Raw genomic sequence first — 23,040 nt, forward strand, 5'->3', positions numbered from 1 at the left:
GCTGATCACTCCTTCTTCCTCGAAACACTTTCTTAACTTGGCTTCCAGAACACACACCCTCCTGGGTTTCCTCTAATCTCACAGACCATTCTGTGTCAGTGAGGGTCTCTGACTCTAGATATTTCTAAGAGAAGATATTGAATTCAGGAATTGATTACAGGAGTGCTGGAAAGGCTGGGGGAACAAGAAAGAGACAGGCAACATTGCTCAAAGATTGGTAACTGCAGAAATCATTACATCCCTGCACAGGAGGAGAAAAAACAGTACAAGAGGCCAAGCGTCTCTCCCACCCAGATTCCTGCTGTGTGTGCTGAGCTGCGTGAGCAGGCATCCAGAAGCCTGTACTTCCTTTCCCTGAGACCCAGCACCACTGCCGCTGCTGCCACCAGCTCTGTTGTTGCTGTTGTGCTGTCACCAGAAAACAGAAGTGTAAAGAGAGTAGCTTCTTCTCCTTCTACTGGTCCCCATTAGTTCCCCCCATTGACAGAATCAAACTGGAAACCAGATGATAGTAGAGTCTTAGAAATACAATTCTTGGGGTCCTCGTTACCTACAATACATAGGCAAGGATGTGGGCCAAGAGTTTACCCCTTTAGCTACTGTAAATATTCGTTTCCACCCCCTATTCATAAGTAACCCCTATTTTCCTGTTGGTTCAACAGTAGTATGAGAAACTGAAAGTAGCTGGGTGTGAGTTTCAGCTTCCAGTTCATTGGAACAGGTGTTTTGTCTCTTGGTGACAATTTTCTCCTTAGGAACCAAGATTTCTCTATCAACAGAGCCAAAAGTTGTGGAGACGTGAAAAAATTATTCTGTGATGGCTTATTGGGTCTAATAATGAGAGAACCACTTCCACTTTTGCCACTTGGTTCTCAGACCTTTGTATTTTGACCCTTTATTGGTTGAATCCACATCCTGGAGGACAGCACCACAACCTCACAGGATGTTGGCTCCCAGCTAGTGCGCTCACTGAGTCTTTGAAAGTCCATTCAACCATTGTATCAGGCCAGCTGCTTCTGGGTAAGGAAGTTTGGGGTAAAACCGGTGAATTCCATGGACATGCCCATTACTGCACTTCATTTGCTGTGAAATGAGTTCCTTTGTTAGAGGTAATGTTGTGTGGGATACCATGGCAGTGAATAAGGCATTCTGAAATTGAAAGATTTTAATTCTAGCATAATCACTGCAGGCAGGGAAAGCAATTCCAATGAGAAGAAATTGCTCCTGTTATGTGATGGGAGGGGTTTGCTGTAGCCAACCTGCTGCCAGGTACCATGTTGAGGATCAGCTGGACATATTGGTTCTGGCATTGGAAGGTTGGGAACTCAGCAGTGATAATGTCCACATTAGCCTTGGTGAAGAGAAGTCCATGTTAAGCCTAGGAAAAGCCTCCATCTCTGTCACAGTGGCCACTTTATGCAGGAGCCCACAGAGCAAACACAGGGGTAGCAGGAAAGAGGCTTACTGGCCTCAACAGACACCATCTTGTTCATCTGATTATTGAGAGTCTCCTCTGTAGGAAATACCATTGGTGAGCATTCATGCAGGACACAAATATCCACTGTGCCAATTGTGAGAAGTCCAAATGCACACTGGATTCCCTTCTTCATTTCCCTGACCTATAAATGCCAAAATGCCCCAGCTTTCAGTTCTCATGTCTCTACTCTATCCAAACTTCATCTCCTGGTGATCTAATCTAGTCTCATGTCTTTAGATACTATCTAATCACTGACAACTCCCAAATTGATATTTCTAGCCTAGATGCTCTTCCCTGAGCTCCAGACTCATTTATCCGGTTATTTGACTTCTCCATTTGAATATCTCTTAGCCATCTCAATCTTAATGTCCAAAGCTAAACTTCTAACCTTTCCTCCAATCCTCCTTTTCCTACAGTTTTCATCTCATAAAATGGCAACTCTCTGCTTCCAGTTGCTTAGTCCCAAACTCTGAGAGTCATCCTTGACTATTCTCTTTTGTTCACATCACACATCCAATTTGTCAGCAAATCTTCTTGGTAATATCTTCAAAATGCCTTGAGATCCCATCCCTTTTCCCATCCACTGCTGTTGCTCTGGTCTAACCCAACCATATTTCACCTAGATGCTTACAAGAGGATCATACTCTTTTTTTGTTCCCTCACTTCTTTTCTCAACACAGCAACAAGAGTGATCCTGTTAAAACCGAAGTCCTCTATTCAAATCCTCCAGTGGCTACCCATCTCACTCAGAGTAAGAACTGGAGTCCTTATAGTGGTTCACAAGTCCTAGCAAGATCTAAGCCCCCCAATATCTCCCTGACCTCATCTCTTCCTACTCTCCCTCTCTCTCAGCTCCAGCCTCATTGGCCTCCTTGCTTTCCTTGGATATGCCAGGCAAACTCCTGCCTTGGGAATCTTTGCATTCACTGCTTCCTCTGCCTGTAATGTTTATTACACAGATAGCCACATGACTCAATCCTCATTCAGGATTTTACTCGAGTGTCAGTTTTCCATAGAGGACTTTTCTGGGCTCCTTACTTACTGTTGCAACCTGCATACTCCAGACCACCCCTACATATTAGCACTTACTCTTCTCCTTCTGTTTATTTTTTCCCCATAGCACTCACCATCATCTGACTACTATGTCATTTACCTACTTGTTTGTGTATCTCTCATGCCAGAATATAAACTTCATGTAGGCAAAGAAGCTGGTTTGTTTTTGTCATTGCTGAATCCACGGCACTTGGCAAACAGGAAGCATTCCATACATATTTGGTTAGCGAATGAATAAAAAAATGATGAGGACCTGAAACTGGATGATACGGTGGACACAAACACATTCCAGAAGACTCAGTGTTTGTCTTGCTATGTGTGGGATGAGGGAGCAATCAACGGTCATGCTGATGTTCTATCTTGAGCAACAGAGTTGATGATATACGCTTAAAAAAATCAGAGAAGGGGGTAACAATTTTGTGCAATCCCGTAAATTATATATGACAAGGTTGGTATCTCTTGTATTATTTCCTTGTCCTCTCAGCTAGATTGTAAACTCATAATCGGCAGGGAGCACTGTTGATATTATTCTGAATTTGGCACACACCTAGCACAGTTCTGGATAGCCAATTGGTGCCCAGATCTTCTTGTCCTGGGGATCACTTGTGCTGTGAACTAGGGCTGTGGACTATAAATGTTCAATTTCTGTTCCCAGGGGCAATGCTCCCTGAGGTGGGAGGAGGAAGCTAGGATTCAGACTCTGCTGCGGTTGAAAAATACACTCTTGTAGGCGGTCCACAAGGAGTATGTTTTAGCAACCTTGTTATGTTACTGTTGTCAACTACTTCTGGAAAAGAAAGCTACTGTCCCTATTCCAATTGGCTGGAAACAAAGAACTATCAGGTAGGGGCTGGAATGAGGTGGTAAGAGGTGGGGTACTGGAGAGGGATGTGCAGAGAACGTCATGGATTTAAAGGCACCCAGATTTCAGGAAGGCTTAATGAACTAAAGTAATTTTCCTTCAGTGTACAATGTTATAGACGTTAAAGGTCCTCACTTCACTGAATGTGCTCACCGGCGAAAGCGTCCTAGTGATTTATGAATTTGCAGATTATGCATTATCCTTTCAGAGGACAGGAATCTTCTGCGGCTTCCTGCCTTCTTTCTGAAGCTGAGTGGAGGAGCCAGGTGAACACACTAGTTCTGATTTGCAGCCTCCTGTGTTGCACTTGGGGTCTAGAATGGATGGGTATATTTTAGAAGGAGCTTAGCAACTCTAGAATATGTATTCTCCCTTTCCCCCCACCAAATAGGGGTTACTTGGAACCCTTGTCTTCTGAAGAATAATTACCATATTAATAACTCATATTTGCATAGTACAGCTTATAAAGCAGGTCAGCTTCCCTTATATGATTTGAATTGACAACCCTGTGAGGTTGGCAAGGAGAAGTGTGTCATTATCCCCATTTTAGGAAATTGGAGCAGATTCTGAAAACATAAATAAGTTGCTTAGGCTCACACAGTAGCATATGGGAAGACTGGGTTTTGTGTGCAGCTCTCTGGTTGCAAATGCTCTGTTCTCTCCAGGCTGCTGTGCAAACCCCATCCAGGAGGCAGACGGCTGGACCCAGTGGGGTAGTAAATTTAGACACAGGGACCTTTAGAACAGTTCTCAGGTGGAATGGGGACTGAAACTTCTTTGTCTGCAGTTCTGAGTGTGGGTACCTCCTCTCACATGGGAATCAGGTTTGGAAGAGTGTAGAAAGCTCCCTTGCCCCCAAATATCATTCTCCCCAACCCTGCCAGAGACTTGGACTCCTTAGTTCAAATACAGATAATCCTGGAAGGCAGAGGTTAAGGCAGACTATACATTTCATGAGGACAGGAACCATTTCTCTTTTGATCACTGTATCACCAAGAATCTCATGCTGTGCTTGGCATAAAGAAGGAGTAGATGAATGGAAGAGAGAAGGGGAAATGAGAAATAAAGACATTAGTTACTGGCATCGTGTGTGCCTAAAGATTAGGCGGTTCAGCTGAGGGCTGGCCTGAGCATCCGGGGGCAGCAGAAGACACTAGATGCCTAAGGACAAGAAAATTGGAGGTAGCTGCTCAACAAAGACAGTGCCAAGTGATTTTGTAAGCGGCCAGCCATGTCCCTTATTGTCACCTTATTATATAAGTCCCTTGTTATAATATAGTCCCTTAATATATATATATTATTGGTTATATATATTATGCATTTTGTATATACATAACCTCTTTTATAATATAGCCCCCTAATATATACATATTATTTATTATATATTATGTATATATTATATATATACACATAGTAAGTCTCTTATTATAATACAGTCCTCTAGTATATATATTATTTGTTATATATTATGTATATATTATATATGTATATATACATAGTAAGTCCTTGCTATAATGTAGTCCTTCATTGTTATCAGTCTCTTCACTCTTAGAAAACTTTTTGTCAACCCATATTTGACCACAGGTTGGGCTTCCTCTGCCCTTCTCGCATGACTCCATTGTCTTTTGTGCTTTCTTTCCCACCTGGCACAGTCTGACTGTGTCTCCGAGTGGCTCGTGTACACATGACATTGCACACAACACATGACCGCTCTTGCCCCTAATGGCCCGTGCTGCCCTATCTGCCTGCTGTTTCTTGTAACTGGAATGGCACCCTTCCCCCCTGCTTTTTTTCTATCTATCCCTGCTTAATTAAAAAATAGAAAGGAAGAAAGAGAGAGAGAGAGAAAGCAAGCAAGCAAGCAAGCGAGAGAGCTCCATTTTAGTATATCTGAAGTCTTACCATACTTTTAAGTCCCGGCTCATATAATCTCTCCTTCATGAAGACTTTGCTGAACACGTTTTCTGGACTTAATTGCTTCCTCTTTTCAACTCTTATAGCACATTATCTGCATCTCTTTCATATATTTATCATCTCATCCATTCTTTTGTTGTCGTACATTTGTAAATCATTCAATGGACTTTGTATGGTACCTGCCGTGTGTCAGGCCTTGTGCTGGGCAATGAGGATGCAGAGTGAATGAGACCTGATTTCTGAGGTCACAGTCAACCAAAGAGGTCACAGTCTACCAGACAAGACAGACAAATAGAGAAGTCACGTTAACCCAATGTGTTAAAAACTCTAAGAGATGCATGAGCAGAGTGTCATTCTAGAGAAGATGTCAGATGGCAATTTAAGGTTATATGTGTGTATATGTGTGTGTGTATATATATATTCATAAATATATATGAGCTTTTCTAGCTATATTTATACACACACACACACATATATATCTAGGGACTTCTCTACTACTCCGTATGTGTATCTGTATGTGTATAGCTTTTATTAAGAGAGAAGTGCTATTTACTCATGAATTATTCCAATTTATTTTCATTTCTCCTGCTGTCTAAAATCCCCCCAGGATTTTAGCCAGGTAGGTCAAAAAGATACTTATTTGACAAAGCTTATTTGACAAACCTGGGTCTCCCAACAATTTGTCTAGTTCTTTTCTCATTACATATCTCTGTTTTCTATTTCTTTCTCCAATAACAAAGAAATCAAAAGTTATCTACACTCCTGGGCCTTGAGCTCTGGACCTCTCCCTGATTCCCAGAGTTTAACAGATGCCTTTCTAATTCACATAAGAAGCGCTCGGTAACAATTTGTGGAATTCATGAATGAATGATAAACTCCTTCAGGGCAAGGATATGCTTTCTTCCTCTCTGTGTTGCTGCTCGTTGCCTTGCACACAAGCTCACCCAAACATTTGCTGAATGGAGGAGCACTGCATTGGAGCAGAACAAGCATGGATGAGTCATAGAGCCCTGGGTGGGAATGCTGGCTCTGTCTCTTGCTAGTTTTGTGCCTCGGGGGGGCAAATTGCTTTGCTTTTAGGACTCAGTTTCCTCATCTATAAAATGGGGATATTATATAACACTTGCTCAGTCTCAACAATTTGTTGTGAGGATTGAGAAGCACCCAGTGTAATATTTAGCACATAGTAGGGGTTCAATTAATGTTTGCTCCCGGCTTTTCCTTCTTTGAGTTTGACTACCCACTCTCATCTGGAGGCATCTGCTGGCGAAGAGTCAAGTCAGGCTTTGCTATGGATCTGGGACTAGCCCCTCCCCTTCTTGCATGCCACCTGCATCCACTGGTGATTCCTGAGGCACACTCGCATCTTCTCTTTCTGTTCTCGGTGCTTGCCCAGCAGCCTGGAGCTTGTCAGGTGGGTTTACTGCATCTGCTTTTTGTGTTCTTCTCTAGTGATTCCCTCCTCCCTGATGGCCTTTGGAAGGCTCTGAGTGATGAGAGAAGCCACGGGTGGGCAGGCTTTCTTTTGCTTTTTGTTTTGTTTTCTTGGCACAGAATGTCTTAAGGCTCAAGGTTACGTAATCATCTCTTCATAGTCCTATTATTGTCCTTCTGTGCTGGCTTCTGGGGAAAGGAAGCTCCAGCCCCTAATTCTCAGTGTTTGAACCTTTCCTTTGAGGAATGCTGAGGTGACTTTGCTGAGACATCCTTCTCGTACATCTCCTACTGCTTGCTTTCTTTGTAGGGTTAAGCTCAATTTAAAGGAAGGGATGCTTTCTAGATCAGGATCTCAGCCAGGTGGAAGGGTGGTGTCATTGCAGCACAGAAATAGGAGAGGAATCCTGGTATGGTGGAGTGTTTCTCAAAGTGTGGTCCTCCCATTGCCACAAGAAGATTTCTGAAAACTACCCAGGATCCACCAAGTCCAACTTGCTGGGAGTGGGGTCAGGGAGTCTGCATTAACAAATGCCTGTTAGGCTCCAGCTTTACTCGTGGAGTAGGAAGAACAGTGCCCTGGGCGCGTGGTCAAGGTCACATGTCATTGAGACTGTAACTTGAGTCACTTCCTCTCTCTGTGCCTCAGTTTCCTCATCTGTAAAGTGAGGGTAATAGATTAGATTAATATAATCTGCTTCTGAAGACTATGATTTACCACCAAAACACTATTATCTTTCATTGACTCAAAAATGATGATTTGTAAGAACCTTTGACATGCTGAGCCTGACTGTCAGGGAAACAGAAGTACAAAACATGAACCCCGCCTCAAGTTGTTTGGAATCTAGTTGAGAAGGCAACTCATGTGACATCCAGAAGCAAATTATGTAAACTTTGATGACTAGGGTAGTCTTGGGAGGCTGCCTGAAGAAGGTGGATTTTGAGCTATTTCTCAAACAACAGGCAGGCACGTGCAGGTGGTAATAGAAGGACTAGACACAGACAGTGATACAACAATACAGTATGAAAGAAAGAAAGCAGAGATGTGAGAACGGGTTTGGCTTATTTGAAGCACCTTGAGAAACTTGGATTGCTAAAGCAGAGGACAGTTTCTTGAGAGCTATGGAAGAGTGGTTGGAGGAGTGAGTGGTGGGCCAGATGGTGCAGTGCCTTACAATACCAGGCTAAGGAGTGTGGATTTCATCCTTAGGCAGAGGGAGCCAGTAAAGATTTCTAACTAAGACAGCACATGAATTAGAGGCAAAATTAAAACTATCTACCAATAAGGCAGAAATATTTGTAGAGGTGGAAGGATGTGTTTGTCTGGATCTGCCAAGCAGACACCAAGATGAGATTAGATACACAAGAAACATACTAAGGACAGACAAGATGGAGGGAGGCAAGGAAAGAAGGAGAGTGGTCCAAGCATTGGGTAAGGAGACTGATAGAATGAGAATGACTCTGGGTTTTTAGAAGGGTTTTCCAGACCCAGTTGTTTGTTAGAAGCTCTGTTAATTAAGTGGAATTCTTACCCCCAACATCTCTCTTCTGTCTATGTGGACTTTGCACATTTTGGAGATTGTTTGACATCCCCGAAGACTTGATTTTGGGAGAAAATGAAGTGGTCTGACTTGCTCCTGCAGAGCTATAAGTGGGTGTTCTGACCTGTTTCTAGAAAAGCATAATTTTGAGTTTCTTTTTCCAGAATTTGGGATGACCTACACATAGCCACCCATAGTTTTACCTGAGAATGAGAATGACTTTGTAGACGACAGAAGGTAAAATGAAGGGGAGAAGAAGTCTGTTGTGTGTGCACGTGTGTGTATATGTCTTAATTCAACAAACAGGAATTATTGGCACATTGCTAGGCATTTGGTTGGGGAGGGTGTGGAGAAGTCCCTTGCCTTCATTAGCCCTTGACTTTAACAAATGAGGAAACTATGCATGGATGGGAGAGGCAAGGACCACTGAGTAACTGTGGACAACAATTCTTTGCATACGATACACACTCCTTTCTGTTGAGTCATGCTAATAGGACAGGTAGCTTGGTAGATTCTACTGTTCTACAAATAGCCATGCCGTTGATGTTTCTCTTGGCTTGGCTGTTTCTTGCCAACCCACCACTCCCCATCATAGGATGCAATCTGAGAGGAGACTTATGAGTCCTCCAGTCATGGCCGTGCAGGGAAGTTGAACGTCCCAAACCAACTTTGCCGTAGACTGTCTTTGACCCATCATGGTCACATTCTTGCCTCTAATTTATTCTTTGTTTACATAAAAGAAATGGAAATGACGCTGACCAACCCCATGGGGTGCTGGATGAGAATAAATCTCAAAATGAGTGTTTTGTCATCAGTTAAATGCCATAAAATGTTCAATATAATGGCTGATTGTTTTTCTTTAATCTTAAATGGCTACCTAGAATGGGAAAGTCCCATCTTGGTAGCAGAAATTCATTATCTCGGAAAGAGTTTAATGGCTGCTGTGCAAATGAACTGGAGGAAGTAAATCGTGGAATGGGAAGGAGCTAAGCAAGTGAAATGAGTTGTGCATTAAATTTGGATAAACACAATTATGTGTAACTGGATTATCACGCGTGCAGGCAGGGCTGTATATTAGGCACCTGCGTTTTGATTAAAATCGATTCAGGTGCATGTGCTTAGCATCCTTGTAGATAGGACTTGTGCCTAAGCCACTGCCCAGGCGCATGAGGAGCCGGCAGGGAAACGTCTGATATCCAAGACCCCAGCTGGAGAAGTTTAAAGGGCATGGGACCAGACTGACCAGCCCAAGACCATTTCAGAAAACTGCTTAACCCTATTACAGGCAGCTCCAGCTCTCTGACATGTGCAGCTTCCTTCCGGGGTCCTTAATTTCAACTGGAGTCAAGAAAGTGGTTCTGGAGTCCAGCGGAATCCAATGACTTGCTTACTTCATAGTGGGGACAGATGCCACATGGTAGATGGCATCAGAGGATGTTGGGGACTGGGCCTGCCTGCCATTCAAGTATTTATGGCTGCTGAGGCCCTACTAATGGAAACACAAAATCTCTTTGAACCCCTCTGTAGATGGATAGAATCAGGCTCAGTTCCTTCTTACCCTGTTGGGTCCAAGTCTGTAAGTCAGAATCATCTCCAGATCAAAAGGAAGCCTATCCTCTGATCTCTGGGTGGCCATATGAGTGAACAGAGCCAGCAAGCCTGTGCCTGACCTTGAAGGAGGAGAGATGTGGAGGAACAACTGCTGACACCCAGTTAATTCCTGTTGGCATGTTTTATTTCAAATGCAAAGCATTGTCAGGATTAAAATAAATGCTACCAGTTACGGGAATGCATTAAATTAATAATTTTTTTCCCTTGCTTGATCCTATAATACCCTTCAACTCAACAGATAAATACTAAGCCCTCCTCTGGGTGATTTGAGATGCACTGTATATTGTTACACAAACTAAAGTAAGCTTCCTTTTTTTCCCTTTTGTTCCTCTTTGCCCCCTGCCTCATCCCCCTCGCAGGTTATACTTATCCTGACGAAGCTGTATGACTTCAACCTGGGGAGCGTGACTGAGAGTTCACTTTGGAGGTAAGTGGATTAGAGATTCTTAACTAGCTACTCTGGCTGGGCTCGCATGAGGAGTGCCAGCTAAGCAGCTGGGCGGCATGTTTTGGAAGGAGCAGGAGATGTCCTCCTCCTGGAAGCCCTCTTTAATGCCCCAGGTGGAACTGATGGCCTCCATCTGTGAATTCCGTTAGCACTCTGCTGATCTCTTTTGGGGCCTGTCACACATTCCCCTTGGCACTGTTGTTGCTTCTGCATTCTTGCAGTGTCTCATTCTACTTGATGAACACAGGTCTGGTTAGAGAGATCAGACGAGTATGCCTGAAACACAGAGCAGCCGTGGATCAGGGAGCCTGCTGTGGGAGGGATTCTTGCCCTGTATCTGAGTCTTGGCCCAAGGACTATTTCCAGTCCTTTCGTGTGTAGGCTGGTGTGGTTCTTGAGCTGGCCGTACTTATGTGAACAGCCACACATGGGAATCAGGTCCATGTGATGGCTTTTGTGATCCCGTGATCCCTGGGCACTTTTGCCTTTGTGGGCTCCTTCCTGCCTAAAATAATATTAAAATATATATTTTATGACTGCATCAGTATGAAGACAAGTATATTAGTATAGTATATTAAAACATTTTTTCAGCCTCCAAGTTCATTTTTTTGTTTTGACTTTAAAAGAAATGAAAGCATTTTTGTGGACCCCTGAAAGTATGGTAAGCACCCCTAGGCACTGTGCCCATTGCACCTGCTGGGTAGGTCAGCCCCAATTGGATGCTGGACCGGCGGGACAGGGAGAAGGATGTGGACTAAGTTAGAGAGGGCTTTAATGAAGCCATGAACCTAGAAGTTTTTCTGGACAGGGCACACCCGCACACTCACGCTTCCATATACCTCCTCACACGCACACACACACGCACACGCACACTTGTGCTCACAGCCACACTGCCGGCAGTCACAAAGGGTGACAGCAAGTTTCATCAGCTGCTGTGAGCCGGCACTTCACGCTCTGTGCTTATTATGTCCATGGGACTCAAGAGGGCTGTGTATCTATCCCATTTGCTTTGTCATTTATAAACACTGGGAGGATGCTGTCACAAAACTCCATTCACGTGGCTGTGTCCTCATCCCAGAACCCTGTCCTGAGGGTTTCCTGGAGTCTTGGAGCAGAGGGCTCTGGGGCGTGTGTATCTCTGCACCTTGCTTAATATTGGTCTGACCTGTTTGTTTGCAGAGGACTAGCCAGAGCCTCTCTCCCAGGAAAGGGGAGCAGTCACATCATCTATTAAAGATTTAGGGGTTAATTGCTCATATTGTCTGAGGCCTGCCTCCATTTGCACAGGATGTCCAAAACCTAATTTTGCTGCTCAGTGAAAACTGGCAGAGGTGTAAGTAACTAGGATGCCTCTAATAGATGAAAGCATGCCTGTGTCCACTCATGTGGGACTCCCAGGGAATTAGATCCACAGAAACCTTGCCCTCAGGCCCAATCACAGTGATGCTGTGGGGACCATTTAAGCCTGACTCCTATGCTGTTTGCTTGGTGCAAATAATGAAACAAGCCATAAAATCCTGTCCTTACAATGAGAAACAGCTATACATGGCAGCCCATGTTTCAGGAAAGGTTTGGCTTGTTCTAAGAGTGGGCCAGGCAAAGCCAGGGAGCCTAGGCCAAGTGCTCAATTCTAGAGGCCTTTAAGTGATAACGTGTATGCCACATGGTCATAAAAGCCAGTATATTCACTGGTGTGTACCAAAGACAGGAGACAGCCGAGTGGCCCTAAGGACACACTGATGTCCAGTTGCCAGGATTCAAGTCCCAGTTTGTCCACCCAAAGAGGTCTGTAGCTTTGCACACTTTACTTAACATCTCTGTACCAGTTTCCTAGGGCTGCCACAATTCAACCCACTTCACTTTCCCTCCAAGTCTCAGTTTCCCTGAATGTAAATTGGAGATAGTATAGAACCTACCTTTGCTGCAGCCACATTGTCCTTGCTCTTCCTCAAACACACCAACCTCCCTTCCCCAGAGCCCCTATCCTCGGCTCTTTCCTCCACCTGAGCTCTTTTCTCCTGGGGATCAGGGTGACCCCTCACTTCCTTCCCCTCTCTGTTCACCTGGTCAGTGAGGCATTTCCCCAGGACTTCCCAGTCCATCACTTGGCTGCACTTTCCTCCTTAGTACTCATCACCCTCCAGCATGCTAAATATTTACCTACTAGTTTATTTATTGTCTACCTACACCTACTTGCATCTAAGCTTGTAGAGAGAGAGAATTTTTTCTGTTTTAGTTCAATACTGTATCCTCAGCACCTAGAACAGTTTCTGGCACACAGGAGGTACTTAATAAATGTTTGCTCAGTGAATAAACTAATGGATGGACTGTCAGGATTCAATGAAATAGTAAGTGTACAAACAGGACAGTAACTCACATGTAGGAAGTGCTTACTCATTTGTAATAATGAATTATTATTATAACCCTGTGTGTTTGTATAGTTTTCATTCCATTATTGACTTTGTTTATAATGATCTATTGATGCAGGGGATCCATGGGATGGAAATTGTAGGGCACCAAGGGGATGTATTCTGTGTTATCTGGGAATTAGCAGAGATCTTCAAGAGAGGTGGCAGGAGGTTAGGGAGAGGAGAAGAGTGATTTAGAATGTTGTCTCTTGTGCTGATTGTGGGGAATTGGAATATCAATTTCTACCTAGTCAAAGACATTCTTTTGTAGATGAGATTCTCTGAGCTGGGTGTTAGAATGATGGGCACGATGCAATTGGGCAAATGAAAAGTGGAAAAATGTCCCTATCACAGGGAAAAGTCCAGGCAAGTCTGGGCTGCAGGAGAGAAAAGAGTCAAGCAGAAGGCAGAGAGAGCAGCTGGGTGTTGGACCAGATTGGAAGAATGTGGAGACTCATCAGGTTCACAGAAGGGGCCAAACCAAAGGGAGTTACTCAGAGCGTAGTTTACAGATAACAGATTCCATATGGTGTGACCTTTTAGAGATTTGAAAAGCTGGTGGATATTATGGGCTTTCCTTCTAGATAAATGTTATATATGAATGTATTTTTGTGTTGTGCTACAGAAGGTTCATAGGTCTGATCAATCTCAGCTTAGGAATCCCTGAGCAGATATAATTGAGGAAAAGGACTCTTCCTAAACTTTGTGGGGATTTTTCAACTTTCTGGGGCCTCACAAGGTATCTTATAACTTTTTATTATCTTCCCCACTCATCCCCTACAGGTCTGTGTCTCCCATCCTCTTTTCTATACTGATAATGATGATGTATTTTACAGTTAGAGCCTAGAGCACTATGATCTTCCTTACTAATACTGAGAAGAAAGAATACTAAAGAGAAAAAATACTAAATGTGCACCCTTTCCGTTTCATGATTTAGCCCAACGTGCTTAACCAAGTTGAGATTGAATTTGGTGATTCTTCTTCAATTTTTTGTACACCAGAGGAGCCTGGCATAGCAGCTGTCATGACAAGATGATACTCTCTGCCAGGTTACAGTGTGATATAATTATTTGCCACACTGGATTAATAATTCAGAGGCCATCCACCTCTAAATAGACAACAGGCTCTTTAAAACCAATCAGTACTATAGCAGGATTTTGTGTCCTTGTAATATTCTTTCTGGAATTCCTTGGTGCTGTGATACTGGAGTGCTCAACATTTTTTCTCTACCAACACAAGGATGGCTGCATAAACTGGCTATTTAGACAATCATCTGTTGTCATCCCTTTGTCAAAAAACATATTACATATAGGATTTAAAGCTTATAGAATTGATGAAGTTGGGGACTGACTTTTTTAAGAAGCCCCAGGGCTTCACTTTCAGGGTATTTTCAGTCCATAGTGTGTCAAATTTGGAGGTTGCGCATCAATCAAGAGTGATATTGGGCCCAACTCTAATCAACTTTATAGAAGGCTGACCCAGGAAGGAGAGATGAGTCAAGATCAGGAGGCTCAGCATCAATCAATCAGCTTCCTCCTCATCAAAGTAATTAAGAATGAAAGCTCTGGGACTGATGGCCTGGGTTCAAGTCCACGCTTCTCCACTTAGCCACTGAGTGACCTTGAACAAGTGTTTTCACCTCTCCGTGCCTCCATTCCCTTATCTGTACAAGGAAGATTACACTAGCACCTACCTTATAGAATAGTAATGAGATTTCAATGAAATAAAATGTGTAAACTGCCTTAAAAAGTGCCTGGCATACACTGCCTATATGGAAAATGCTCAAGAAGAGTTAGTCATTGTCATGTAATCCCCCAGTAATTGAACTACTTCTCTATGCCAGTTCTTTTGCCTAAGCTGTCTTATTCTATCATGTACAACAAACTTGAGAGTTGGGTATCACTGGCCCCATTTTACAGATGAAAACATTGAGTATTGCAGAGGTTAAATGACTTGCCCCAGATCATACAGCTAATCAGTGAGGGGATCCAGGCCTATCTGGCTACTAAATCTGTGCTCATTTCATCTTGTGTACTGAGCCTGATGCCTCCCTGAGAGTGGATTTGTGGAGTCCTCAAGAATAAGACATATTTTTATGGGTAGGAGAATATAATGACACAGAAAGTGGCAGAGGGAGAAAACCCGAGTGGGAAAATAGCTATAGAGTAATTGGGCTGGGATTTCAACCGCTGGGCTAAAATATTCCTTGTGCAATTGAGATGCATGCTCTCTAGTCCAGTGCCATCCAGTTAGAAATATATCTGAGCCACATAGGTAATTTTTTTTTTTTTTGTGAGGAAGGTCAGCCCTGCACTAACATCTACCAATCCTCCTCTTTTTTTTGCTGAGGAAGACTGGCCCTGGGCTAACATCCGCACCCATCTTCCTCCACTTTATATGGGATGCTGCCACAGCGTGGCTTGCCAATTGGTGCGTCGGTGCACGCCTGGAATCCGAACCTGTGAACCCCGGGCCACTGCAGCAGAGCACGCGCACTTAACCGCTTGCACCACCGGGCCGGCTCTGCCACATATGTAATTTTTAATTTTCCAGTAGCCAAGAATGTGAAAAGAAACAGGGGAAATTAATTTTATTAATATATTTTCTTTTACCAAGTTATATAAAACTATCATTTCAATATGTAACCAATAAAAAACTATTAATGAGCTATCTTGCATTCTTTTTTTGTAGTAAGTCTTTGAAATCCAATGTGTATTTCACACAATGGCATGTCTCAATTTGGACTCACATTGTGAGTGCTTGAGTTACGTATGGCTAGTGGATGCTGCTTTGCACAGTGGAAGTCTAGTTCTCTGCTTTTCAAATATTGTCAGTTCATTTTAGGGGTGACTTTTTTCCTCCATAGAGATGCATACCTGTTTTATCAAAGGGCAAAAGGTAAAAAATTTACTTTTGCTGCCACTGTTCTGGAAGGGAATTATCTTGTAATATTATGGTACTTGGAATATGTGCAGTGTTCAAGAGCTGACCATATCAAAACTCTGATAGTCTAAAATGGGAGGAGGAATATGTAAATCTGTCCACAGAAATCGAAGAGGAGTCCCCAAAACTTTCAGGTCTTTGAACTGTGATTCTTGGTAATTCTGAAATAAGCCTAGCTGTTGACTCTAGAGTCAAAGAAACAGAGCTGGAAAGGATGACAGCAAATGCTTCTCCTTGAACCATAGAACCTTATCACTTCAGAGATAGGGATGTGGGTTCCGGGAGAGGAAGACACTGTCGCTGAGTTTCCTGGGTCGTAAGTCTGAGATTAGGAGCACACCCTGGCGCCCGATCTGGGACTCCTTCCACCGTGTCACATGTCCTCCTAAATGGAAACCCTGCTGCCGGATAGAGATAACCCTGTGCTTCATGTCTCATCCGTTCCCACTGAAAGTAGGCCAGTGTCAAATGGTTGCAGATGTCATGGACTCAAAGACGGGGCCACTTTCCTGCTCATTTCTGTAACAACAGCATGCTTTGGTGGCATCTTCATGTCCCTCTGCACACACAGGTGTGTGTATCTCTGCCTCATTTGGTGGCATTCTTGGTCCTCGAGTTGGGAGCAAGGATGCCATTTTTTCCTAGAAGTAGAAGCTGTGATAATAAGGCCAATTAGTCCACTGCTTGAGGTTTTTGAGTCTTTTAGATTTGAACATGTCATGGTTGAGATTTATGTTTCTGACTGACAAATTACTTCTTGGACTCAGTTCTATATGCCTTAAACATTAACATTTAGACTGATAAACACATTACTCTTTCCTCAAAAATCTTTTTTTTTTTTTGTGAGGAAGATTAGCCCTGAGCTAACGTCTGTTGCCAATCTTCCTCTTTTTGCTGAAGAAGATTGGCCCTGGGCTAACATCCGTGCCCATCTTCCTCTACTTTATACATGGGACGCCTGCCACAGCATGGCTTGATAGCAGCACTTAGGTCCATGCCGGGGATCTGAACCTGTGAACCCCGGGCCGCTGAAGCAGAGTGCACAAACTTAACCACTATGCCACCGGGGCGCCCCCCACCCCCCACCGGCAAAAAATCATTTTTTTTAGGGTAATGGTTTCTGGAGGGATATTAGTTAGCAAGCAGTTTTCCAGCTTCCATCTGTCCATCCCAAGCAAAGTTCTCTAGCAAAGGTCTTTGAGTGGTCAGCTTCTGATCAGGTGTAAGATCTCCACAGGAGCTTTACTCTGGATTTCCTATTAGATTAGGGTTGCTCAGAGAGTGAAATGAATTTGCAATTGTCTAGGCATAAGAGCAACCAGGAATTCTTTGCAGTGGATGATCCCCCTCCATTGCTACTTCCCCTCAGTTCTCCTCTCTCCTCTCTTGCTCTGTCTCATCCACCCCTAGCCTAGCACTATGAGAGACATTCTGCTCTTAGAAAAGTAACTAGGCTGCTCAGCCATTCCTCCTGTATGCCTGGCCTAAGGGCCCACAGGGCAATGGGACTTCCGATTGAGGAGTGCCTGGTTAGGGTGTTTACGGAGGGGACCACTTCCTGGGCACATCCTCCTAGACACCTTCCCTGACCCTCCTCCCTGGGTGGGGTGCCCCTCCTCTGCTCTCTGCTAGTGTCACATCCTTATGGTGTGTTGGTGATTTGTTCCCAGCTTGTGGCCTCTCAGGGACCATGTGTCTTTCTTGTTTTTGGATCTACAATGCCTAGCACTTGGGCTGCACTAAATAAGGGCTTGGAGAACTGAACTGAAGTTCTAGTAGCCTCAAACCAACACCAGCCCCAGCCCCTGTCACTTTCCTCGTATTGAGTTGTCTCATCCTCCTGCCACTGGGGAATCCTGTGACTTTTCATCTGGTTTGCAAGCTGTTGTCTAGACCATTTATTTCCTCCCCTAATTGTTCTGTCAGTGACCTTTCTAGGGGAAGTTGTTGTTATTTTTTTTTAATTGAAAATGGAGACCTTTTGGATTTATTAATTTTTGTTTGCCAAGAAAACCCAATAATAATTGCTAAGACTTCCCAGAAGTTATTGGTTTACAAATTTTAATGACACCTGTGATTTATTTATGTGCCTCCCTCCTTCTACAGCTGCTAACCCCAATTCCTTAGTGGAATTCCTGCTGAATCTGAGTGAATTAATGGAAACAAAACTGCAGATTGGAATGACATTTTTTTTTTTTTTTTTTTTTTTGCTGGACTGTTAATTAAAAGCTTTCCATCCTATTCACTAGGCTCTTCATATGTGAGGTCCTGAAGGCTGGGCTGATACAGGCCATGAAATTCTCCCTCTAGAACTGGGGCTTTCTTCTATTTGCTTTTAGTGGTAATAAATCTGGTGAAAACTCCTAATGGGTCACGGAGCATTCAATTGAGCAGATATTAATTGAGCTTTCATTATGTAAGCAGCCCTGTGCTCGTTGCTGGGAGATGCAGAATATGTATGTCATGATTGCTATCCTCAAGGAATGTTTAGTTTGGTTGAGAGATAAGATTAATATACGTAGGAAACAACATCAGGCACATGTAAGAATATATGTATATACAAAACACAGTGCGTTCTGCAATGAGTGGCCCTACTGTAGGAATACTTATATTTTTATTATCACCCCCACATCACTCCATAAAGGTCTGCAAAGCGATTCTAGGAATGAATTAGAGAATGATCAATGTGACACATATGTTGTGTTTCACTGTTTAATATAAAACATTTATATTTCTTATGTATCCATTATTATGTGAAACTCTTTAGAAGAAAGATGACTTCATATACCAGTAGTTCCCATAGATTTCAGAAACATCTGGTAACAAACAGGATTGAATATGTGTAGTGGGTCCTGGATTCAAATTGCCTGGATGTGAATCCCAGCTCTACTGCTTACTAGCTACATCACTTTGAGCAATGTTTTCATTTCTCTAAGCCTGAGTTTGCTTATCCATATAATGAAGTGACAATAAGACCTATCTCATGGAAGTTTTATGAGGACTCAGTGAGATAATGCATGGAATGTGAAATGCCTGCAATCTAGTTAGTATTTAATATAATAATTATTATTTGTTGATAGGCCCATATCCTCCTAGCCCAGCAGCTTCTACCAGGCTCCAGATGACAGCTGTGGATGGAGTGGAGAATGGGGTGCAGAACACATCTAGAATCCCAAGTACATAATGCCTGGAAATGATACATTTCTATTGAGATAACATTCTGGAGTCTTCTCCTTTAGATACTCGTCTATGCGTGGCAAAAGGGGAAGCTTAATATATTTCTTAATTTTCCTATGCCAGATGATTATGATGATTTTGGGTGCAGGATGCAAAGCACAATCTGATTTTCAGTTTCCCTAACCTAGTGTTGAGTTAACTCATCCATTACTGGTTATTTTCTTTTTAATGCAGCTATGGGATCTAAGTCCATTGAAGAGCTTTGTTACCACCTGAGTAATTATCATGGAAGGCAGGGTGGGGTCATGCATGTTTCTCAAACTTGATGTATCCTCAGAATTACTTGTGGAATGTGTTAAAAATCTAGATTCCTGGGCCCTACCCAAGAGATTCCAATTTAGTAAGGCTGGTAGTCACTCAGGATATATATATATATATGATTGATTCTAATCTTCAGGTAGGATCGGGAACCTGAGCTCAGAGGAAGCTTGGGTACTAGGCCCATCTCAGTTACTAATTAGTTGGATTGCTCATGCCATCCTTGTTTCCTAAATAAAGGTGCTAGTTGGAATGATTTCTCAAGTCTCTTTCAACTCCAAGTCCATAGACTCTACCAACCTGGGAAGTCAAACAGGAAGCCCACACAGGATTTATGGTGCTCAATGGGTAACAGCCCAAGTCCTGAGCACAGCCACTTTCCTTAAAAAATCTGGTCATGTCAACAACATAAGTACGCTCTGCGAACGTGCTATTCACTGATGGTTAGTAGCCAATTGGCAGGTATTAGCCAGAACACCTGTCCAAAGTACTTAATTTAAATTCATTAAACACGGAGGGCATCATTCAATCTATGAAAGTCTTTGTTTAAAAAAAAAAAGAATAGAATAAGAAAGGAGTTTGCCCTAAATATTGAGCCCTCAGACATCTCACTTTGCTAGAGAATAGAGAAATGAGAACTCTGGAGAAGCATATCTGGATTACAGATTTAATGTTTTCCTATTTCTTATGGGAAAGAGGGGTTCTTTTTATGGCCTAGTCTTTTTTCTTCCACTAGGCAGGACCTGGACTTGTGTAAATCTTGATTTTTGTCCAGTGGCTGAGAGAATGTAACACTTTTGTATGGATTGTGTCTGTTGATTGTTGTTTTATGTTGCTTCCACTTTCCTCCAAATGCAGTGTCATTTTATCACAATCATAAATAACCCCACCATTTGGAGAAGGGGCGTGAAGTTCTGCCCATCTCTTTCCACAGCCTGAGCTCCCTCTCATTTTCTCAGCAGTAGATTCATTAGCCTTCTAACAAAGTTAATAAGTAAACAGGATCAGACAGTCCCTTCTAAAATAACTTTTATAAATGGATGTATTTCCCTACTCTCTAAGGTAAGCCTTAATTTATTTCCCTGCCAGATGTCCACGTGTGTAAAACTATGATAGGTGGGCCCTTGGAATGTGGTTTGAAGCCAAAAAAGAGGAAATTTTTCAATTCACAGAGCCTATCTATTTCCAAGTTTATAGGAGAGTGAATTTTTACATACCACATTCCCGCTCATATATATAATGACTATAAAGTGTAGGTAGTGAAGCTTTCGTACATACTTTCTCATCGTTTGGTGGCCAATTACTTTATTGGACATAGACTGTAAATGTCGTTGGGTAGCTTCTGGCAGCTTCCCCACAAAGACATTATTTGGGGAGCAATAAACTGTGAAAAGGCATCTTCTCTCTACCTCATTTCTGTGAGGTTTCTTTTCAGGAATCGCTGAACTTAGAAAGGAAATATTTCACATCTTCTTGTTGCTTCCAAATGTTTTGTGCCCAAGTTAAAGCTAAAATCAAGTCTTCAAATGCAATCCATAGAGTTTATCTTTTAAAAGATCGCCCTTTCAATGGTACTAATCTTTTAAACTGGTATAATATCTGTCGTTATTGCCCATGTGAATGAATGGCATGTCTCATATTTCTAGGAGGAGTCTGAGGCCTGTATAATTGAACATTCTGTTTTACAGATGGATAAACTAAGCTCTCAGATGGGTTGGTGGTCAGTGATTTCAGATCTGGACCCAAATCATGTTCCCCCGATTCTCAGCAGCACCGTGCTCTTGCTGTGACGTCACTAATTACTCTTTCCTGGCCTTTCTAGCTCAGCAACCACTTATATTTCCTAAGAGATCTATGGCCAAGGGACTACTTTGGGCACTAGGAGTGGATTTCCTTGGATATTTGTCTAAATGATTTTCAATTCCGGTGGATCATGAGAATCACCTGGGAAATATAAGGAAAGTCAGTTTCCTGGGACTTATTCCAAAACTACTGCATCAATTTTGGGGGTCAAGATCAATGAACTTACAGTTTTAAAGAGCTTCCCACTTCATTGTTATGTAACCACTTACCTAAAAGACTTTATGGCCATCTTTGTTTCTGAAAGGTCCATGGAAACTTGTTTTGCGGAATCTTCCCCCCAGCATAACTTCTTTCCCTCTTACTCATTTTCCTATGGTTGGCTCAGAATGACAAGCACAGTCATTCACTCAGAAATCCATAGTTGCACCCTCATCTTTATAAATGACAACCGTAAAGGTTAATAATTGGAATGAGCTCTAGCACTTACTAATTAGCTTACGTTCTGTCAGCATCAGGCTTGTTTAATTGGGCAATTAACGTTGACTTTAGAGAGTGGTGCCACAAGAGAATGGTCATAAGATACTGCTCTCCATGGAGTTGTGCTTGAAATAAACTCTGTGAGGGTGAGTTGGTAGCTGGGAACCTGGGATCTCTGGGGGTCAGAGAGCACAACAAGTGGGGAATGGTTTCCAGTTGAATTTAGAAGGCTTTCTATTCATAATTTTTGGTTGCAAGCAACAGAAATCATCACTATCTTAGGCAAGATATAAGACTTGTTGGAAGGATACTGGGATGGCTCAACATTTGGAGGAAGAGATAACAACAAAATTTTGGGAATGACAAAATCCTAGGCATTTCCAGGGACCGTGGCATGTCACGGCTCTATTCTCTACATCTCCAGGGAACACGTAACTGGATGTCATGGCTCTACTATCTAGTGAGCTGCTGTCATACAACAAAAACCTTCTCTGTGATTTAAATTCCTGAGAGAGAGAATTGAAGGGACCACTTGAGTCAAGTAGTCAAAGCTTTAACTGTGTTCAAGGGTGAGAATTTCCTGGCCTAGGCTGGCTGCCTTTTTCATTCCTACTGGCGCCATTAGAAGAAAGCTAAGAAAGAGTTCTGGGAATACCAGATCAATAGCCCTCACAGATACCACGTTTTCTGGTGAATTCTAATGTAAAGCTGACTTATACTTAAAATATGCAAATTTTTAAAGAACATCACTTCAATTGGACTATTGATTTAAAAGACTGTCATTTATTATATGTCAGAATGTGCTAGGAGTTTTATGCATAGACATATCACTTATAACAACCTTGCAAGGATTTTATTCCACATTAGTGGATGATGAATCCAAAATTCTGATAGCCCTCAGGGAATGGAGATAAAGTTTGACCTCAGGTCTGTAAAACTCCAAAGTCCATGCTTGTCTCACTTGGCCATGCTGCTTCCCCAGACAGTTTTAAATTCAACATTTAGTTAGTGAGCACTATCTCAGTCCCGGGCATTGCATTTCCACATCTGTTCTCTTGAACTTTAGACAATGTACCATAGTCCCAATAGAGTTTTCATGAATGATGATGTTGTGATTGATCAGATATAGTCTCTAAAATTCTTATTTTTTGGAATTCACCCTCCCTACCACCTCATCTGGAGATACAGATACAATGCTCTTAATCATCCATAAATTCTCACTCATTCTTCTTATATAGGGTGGTTATTGATTGTAGACTATTATCTGGGATGAGTGTGCCATTTGTGATCACACATATTTTTAATTGAAATTTTTGTTGAGATAATTGAAGATTCACATGCAGTTTTAAGAAATAATAGAGCTTCTGAACACTTTACCTAATCTTCCCTAATGGTAATATTTTGTCCAACTACAATATAATATCACAGCAGGATATTGACATTGATACAATCTACCAATCTTATACAAATACCCTCAGTTTTAGTTGTTCTTATTTTAGTGTGTGTGTGTGTGTGTGTGTGTGTGTGTGTGTGTGTATGTATGTGTGTAGGTTTGCCTATCCACCACCACAGTC

General features: G+C 42.5%; 1 protein-coding gene across 1 annotated transcript in view; it reads left to right on the plus strand.

The window, feature by feature from the left end:
- SORCS3 (sortilin related VPS10 domain containing receptor 3) overlaps window positions 1-23,040 on the plus strand; it is a 579,597-nt gene that overhangs the window by 173,766 nt on the left and 382,791 nt on the right. The window contains exon 2 of the mRNA XM_004428052.3: window positions 10,252-10,319. Within this exon, the coding sequence (XP_004428109.1) occupies window positions 10,252-10,319 (68 nt within the window). The remainder of the gene's footprint in view (window positions 1-10,251; window positions 10,320-23,040) is intronic.

The sequence above is a fragment of the Ceratotherium simum genome, chromosome 6, assembly GCF_057802395.1.
Source record: "Ceratotherium simum simum isolate JZ-2026a chromosome 6, ASM5780239v1, whole genome shotgun sequence".
NCBI lineage: Eukaryota > Metazoa > Chordata > Mammalia > Perissodactyla > Rhinocerotidae > Ceratotherium > Ceratotherium simum.